The sequence below is a fragment of the Cricetulus griseus genome, chromosome 5 (assembly GCF_003668045.3).
Source record: "Cricetulus griseus strain 17A/GY chromosome 5, alternate assembly CriGri-PICRH-1.0, whole genome shotgun sequence".
Classification (NCBI taxonomy): Eukaryota; Metazoa; Chordata; class Mammalia; order Rodentia; family Cricetidae; genus Cricetulus; species Cricetulus griseus.
The window spans coordinates 128,699,833-128,706,441 of record NC_048598.1 but is presented as its reverse complement, the minus strand read 5'-3'; the positions used below and the strand labels follow the sequence as shown (position 1 = coordinate 128,706,441).

The window sequence follows — 6,609 nt, the reverse complement described above, 5'->3', positions numbered from 1 at the left end:
ACCTGAACAAGTGGGAGCTCTTGGCCTTCAGACCGATCACTGGGAAACAAGCATGGAACTGATTCAGACCTCATGAGTGTGGGTGTCAGTGAGGAGGCCTTGGAAATCTATGGGACCTCTTGTAGTAGATCAGTACTTATCCCTAGCAGAGGAATGGACTTTGGGAGCCCATTTCACATACAGGGATACTCACTCAGCCTAGACACATGGGGGATGGCCTAGGCCCTATCTCAAAGATTATGACAAACTCTGGAGATGCCCCCATGGAAGACCTCACTCTTCCTGGGGAGCAAAAATGGTATGGGATAGGTAGGGTGTCAGTGCAGGGCAGGGGAGGAGAGGAGGGAGAGGGAACTGGGATTGACATGTAAAAACAATCTTGTTTCTAATTTAAATAAAAAATGGTGAAAAAAAGAAAGGCAAAAATCCTAGAGGCAAAAGATAGATGGGAAAGTTCAAGAAAAGCTGGCAAGAAACAAGCCAAGCTAAGACTGAGCATTCATAAGAAAAAAACAAGACTCCATGTGATCTGTTTGGGAGTTTGGTTGTGGGCCCCCTACAGAGCCAAAAGAGTTAAACAAACAAACAAACAAACAAAAAACTACACAGTAGGCTATAGATTTTGAGAGTCTCTTAGACAGCCCTGATCAACAACTCAAAGGAGAGCTTCTCATGTCGGTTGGGGATTTTGGTTGCAGTTGTGGAGCCCATTCCCAATGGACATTCACAAAATACCCCTATAGCCAAGGCTCTGGAGAAATTGTGGGGGTAGAAAGATTGTGAGAGCTAGAAGATCAAGACTTTACTGTGATATTATATATCCTAGTAACATCAGAAGTTATACCTATAAACTCTCAGCAACATGATCACCCAAACATGAGCAGAATAAGGAGAACACCAATGATAATTCATTTTTAACTAGATGGGGAAAGCCCATGAGATCTCACCCCTACACAGAGAACTACAGGCAACTGAGGAAAACTGGAAGCAGGAGAGGTGGTCCTCCCCAGGCAAAAGCATGCCAATTGGTTATCTCATGCCAAATGGTCAGTCATTAAAACATACATACAAGTAATGTTATATGGATGCAGCAAGTTATATTTATGAATATGTATAGACAGATTTATAAATATGCATGCAATAATAAAAAAAGAATATATCTTTTATGTCTCTTTTTGTGTACCAAGTAAAATTATATTCCTCACAGTTACATTTTTCAGGGACATTTATTCTGTTGTTTTAAACTGGTTTCTTGTTGCTTTTCCTTCACATATTTGATAGTCTTTTCTTTTTAACTTGTAATATCAATGAAAGATAAACATGAGACATTTATAGTACAGAAGTATTTTAATATATTTCTTGAGAAAGAGTTGAGGAAATAATTCATTTCATAAAACATTTGCCTTGCAAGTTCAAGACCAGAGTTTTATCACCAGAATTCACATTAAAATTGCCTAGAATCCCTAAAAAATGCAAGGCTGTATATAGTATGTGATTATAATCCCAGTATTGAGTGGGGGCAGAGACAGGAGGATCCCCATGGTGCTCTGATAGCCTGCCTAACCTACGTGATAAGCTTCTAGAACAGTGAGACCTTGTTTCAAAGGAGGAGGATAGCAGCAGAGGCTATCCTCTAACCTTCACATGCATGCACTTACATCTACTTGTACACTGGAAAAAATGTGAACATGCTTACATATGTACAAACACACCTATACATAGCCATATTTTTATTTAAGAATTTCCAACAATGACAACTCTTATAAAAAGCATCCAAGCACAGGACACAGAACTGCAGCAAACAGCATTCTTATGTTTGCTAACAGACATGAGAACATCCACCCTCTTTGAGACACCTGAGCTCACTGGTGAACTCTGCTTCCAAGTTCTTCTGCAAAGCACACCACAAGCTCAGTCCATGTTCGCAGCCCATCAGCTTCAGTTCACATGCCCACACTTCCAGGTCAGTAACAGAGGAGAACACACACCATACAGCATTCACAGCAGTTGACAGAGGGGAGGGAAGTACAAGTATTTCACTTAACATTCAACTAAAGTGGGTTTTCTAAGAACAAAACTCAAAGTCTTCCAACAGATGTGGATGTCCTTTGATGCAGAAACACTCATACGTTATTGGCTATCATTGCTCTCTGCACACTCTCTCACCAAAGCCACAGGATTGGGTGACACATCTCTCCAAGTTAAAAAATATCCATTTTGCACCACCAAGTCTCTGCACGAACTCTCTCCTTTCCTTGCTCATACTAGCCTTTCATGCCTTGGCACCACCATCAATCCCACACAAGGTTTCAAAAGTTCAAACAGCCTTCTGCTTCCATGTCACAGCCTTACGTTCATAGTGTTGATATGACCCCATGAAACAAAGAGTAGCAGATAAAAATGGAACACCCACCATCAAAGACGCAGCCTGTGCAGCGTGATGACGAGATCTTGGATGAGAAAGCAAGTAGACAGAAATATTCCTATGGCAGAATATTTACAGCACTACTTTCAATGAAGTGCTTCTTCCATAAAAATTTGAAATGAGATGAACTGCAGAGATTAAATTAAGGCTTCATATTGTGCTTTCATATATGAAGGAAGACAAGTGTTAAAAACAAAACCAAAAGAACCAAACACCATGACATCATGATCTCCCAAATGGAGACTTTCTTAAGGGAAAAATTCATAGGGTGGGATTCAAATTAAAATGAGAAAATGGTTTCTACTCTGAACATGCAAAGAATCCATTTAACAAGTCCAATGACAGATTATTACAGAGAAACCTTCTAACATCAATTGTAGTGTTGGTTTACCAATTAGGCAAACAGTTCACTTTCACCCACTCAGTATTTTAACCTTTTATATAACAAAACATAAAATTCATTTAGCTTTTCCTCTTTTTCTAAAAAAAAGTCAAAAATCCTGCTAAATATACTCCACACTGAACAAACCAATCTGAAAATTTTTAGTACATATGTATTTGACAATATACTTACCATGAGTTTAGAAAAATTTGAATCCCATACTAGACCTACCAACCTATCACTGACCAGCCTACCACCATGCCCACTGCCTACACGCCCCAGCCAGAGGATTTAGAATCCAAGCTGGAGCCGAAGCCTCCATTGAAACCGCTGCCTGACCCTGCATTGGATTCCGACCCCCAACCAAGAGGATCCCCAGAGTTAGAACCGCTGTAGGAATTATTTCCGGAGCCAAAAGCCTGATTTGGTACCCTCTGCATGCTGCCCTGACTTTGGCTATTACCAGATGGACCTGACTGGTTCAGCTGGCTGACTAACATGCCCATTATACCCCCAACTACTTTGCGATGCAGCCTGGGCTGCAGCCATCTTCGCTGGATTAATGCTAAAAGCTCGGAAGTTCATTCCTCCACCCATGTTACCACCCTGGTTATTTCCCAAGCCAGCACCGCCCCCTCTACTGTTGCCAAAGCCACCCTGATTCCCAAAACCACCTGGATTACCACCAAATATTCCACTTCTAACTGTCTATTGCTATTATGCTTAGGTTCAGTATTGGATATATGCACGCTAATTCCTTTCATGATCAAATCCTCTCCACAAAGGGACTGGGCAACCTTATTATCTGCAAAGGTAACAAAGGTAAAAGCCCTGAATGGTTTGGGAATTAAGACATCTACCACTTCTCCATACTGGCAGAAGAACTGCTGAAGCTCTTCAGCAGTCATGTCTTCTGTACAACGCCCAACAAACACCTTTCTGCTTCTCAAAGGCTCATCTGGGCTTTGCTTAGAATTGGGGAGTTTACAGTCACACCATCGCCCATCTATCATATGTCGCTGTGACATCACTTTCACTTGGGTTTCATATTCCTTAAATCGAACAAAGCCAAACTCCTTTGAGTGACCAGTTTTAATATCTTTCTTGATCTGAACTATAAGAACCTCTTCGAAAGTACTGAAATAGTCTTTAAGATCTTGTTCTGTTGTTTTCCAAGGGAGACCCAGTGCTATTAGATCAGATGTTTTCTGGACTGCTCTTTTCACTTTCATGGCCGAGGAAGCATCTATCACATCCATTTTCCTTTTGTTATCTTTGGGATAGTTGACCACATATACCAGATTGCCCCAGCCAGCATCCGGGGCATGCAGAATTCCTTCCACCAGCCGGACACCCCTCATACACTGAGACACCAGATTCCGGTATCGCAGGCCACATGCCCCTGGAAACTGGGCGGTAACTGTGGACAGCAATACTGTTCCGTTGTCTTCTAAGGGTATTTCAATGGGCTCATCGTTCTCGTCTTCTGTTGCCCAAATATATTCAGACATCTTTGCTTAGTTTTCTGCTAGGCCGCCTCTAGGAAGCACGAGGAGGAAGCCAGGATGGCGAGGAGCCCGATACCCGCCGAGCTACCGCTTCGTGCCCACAAAATCTACACAGACATATTTTTAACTAATTTATTTATTATACATCCTAACTGCAGTTTCCTCTCCCTCCTCTCCTCCAAGTCTTTTCCCCCACATCCTCTCTGTGTCCTCCCCCATCCACTCCTTCTCCATTTCTATTCAGAAAAGGGCAGGTCTCCCATGGGTATCAACAAAACATGGCATATCAAGTTGCATAAGACCAAGCACCTCCCCTTGTATTAAGGCTTGGCAAGGCAACCCAGTATGAGGAATAGGGTACCAAGAGCCAGAGAAAGAGTCAGAGACAGACCCTGCTCCCACTGTTAGGAGTCACACAAGAAGACCAAGCTACACAACTGTCACATGTATGTAGAGAGCCTAGATTCCATATAGCCTCCCCTGTTGCCAGTTCAGCAAAGACATACTTTTTAAAGTCTTAAAGGAAATTAAAAAGCAAACTAACAGGAAGGGAATTATAGTTTCAAAATGAACAAAATACAAAATTGAATTGATGAAATCTAAGCTTATCTTTTAAAAGAGTTATAAAATCCCTGTGTGTGGTTGTACATACCTTTAATACCTGGGGCAGGCAGATCTCTATGAGTTCTAAGCCAGCCAGAGCTACGTAGTGAGACCTTGTCTCAAACTCAAAAGGTGGGAGTTCTTTTTTTTTTTTTAATCTACAAACATCCAGTTAAGTAAGAGCAAAAGTTTGTGTGTGTGAGAGTGACAGAGGTGGGAGGATCAGAGAGGGGAAGGAGGGGAGGGGATGGGTGAAAAAAGGAGGTTTGGCAGAAAGAGTGTGCACAGAAAAGTGCAATGGTCAACATTAGTGACAACAGGACTCAGGGAGCAGATACCACTAGAGCTCTTCATCTATGAGATAGGAGAAAATTTGCTCAACATTTTCTAATATAATTATCAGTTTAAATGAAGTAGATAACAATCCTCAATTGGTTAAAAATCAATACCAAAAGAAACACAATATATTTTTAAAACCCTCAGATCTCTTAAAGAAATTGAATTTATAACTTTAAAATCAAACATCAAATATTGAAACACATGTAGTTTTATTGATGAATTCCATGCTGTGTGTAGGGTAAATAATGTCAATTGAATGTAAACTCAATATTCAAAAATAAAAGAAACCATTTCTACCAATTTACAGAGGCAAGCACCACCCTGATATCATACCCACAGAGAGCCACACAGTCCTTGGATTCCTCTGGTTCAGACTGGAATATTCTGAAGTTAGAATGGTTTTATCCAGAATAGAGATTGCAACTCAATAAAAACACAACGAAATACAAAATAGACCAGCAGAGGGCTTTCTGTTTTTAAACTGACACATAACAATGTTAGAAGCCACTATTTCTGTCCTCGGTAAGAAAGGTTTTGAATAAGACTGAGAACTAGTGACTCTTAAACCCATCAGAGAACTGAGGTCACAAGGCACACTGCAACCCTGAAAGCTGGAGGCTCACAGTGTGACACCAAGGCTTACAGTGTGCACGCAACAGAAGCCCTGAAGTGGACCCAGCATCCAAGATATGAAGATTTAGTTGTCGAGCTGCTAATGGCTCCGTGTAGACTTACGTGCAAACTACAGATGACCCAGAGGAGTCTCTCTGTCTTGTGAGTTTTACCTTCATGAGTTCTTGTGCTAGCAAGAGGAGGTAAAACTAACCAGGGTGAAATATACCTGTCTCTTCTTGTTCTCTTTAAGAAGACATTCTGGAAACAGAGTTTTAGCAGAACCTAACTGACATGAAGGAAGAAAGAAACCCAACTCAAGCTTTTCATGTGGAGAAAAAAAACCCTGATTCACTCTTAGCAAAGACCCAAGAAACACTGTCAAAGGCCCCCACATCCATGAAGCTCCTAAGTAGCAGATCTCATAGCTTACAGAATTCTAAGACATTTTTAGTTTGTCATGAAAACCTGGAGAACAAAGGAGAGACAAAAAGGAGACCACCAAAAGGACTCCCTGGGAAGTAGTGGATACAAACTACTTCCTAAAAAAAAGAATACAGAATCTGTCTTGAGACCCCAGGAATTACAGCCATGAATATATAAACATAAGGCATGGTCTTGTACATTAGAATACTGTTTATCAATAAAAAGAAACAATAGGATTCTACAGCCACAGACTGGTTGAGTACCAAAATACCATGCTGAATAAAGTAGACATTAGACCTGAGAAACGCATGGCC

The 6,609-nt window shown here is 41.1% G+C and overlaps 1 protein-coding gene across 1 annotated transcript; it reads right to left on the bottom strand.

The window, feature by feature from the left end:
- Positions 1 to 3,076: 3,076 nt before the first annotated feature.
- LOC100766288 (TAR DNA-binding protein 43-like) lies at positions 3,077 to 4,336 on the bottom strand. Its single transcript, XM_035445173.1, is given in 3 exon segments — positions 3,077 to 3,319; positions 3,321 to 3,505; positions 3,508 to 4,336. Coding segments are annotated over 3 exon segments (1,239 nt in total). The 5' UTR covers positions 4,319 to 4,336.
- Between the last annotated feature and the right edge of the window lie 2,273 nt (positions 4,337 to 6,609).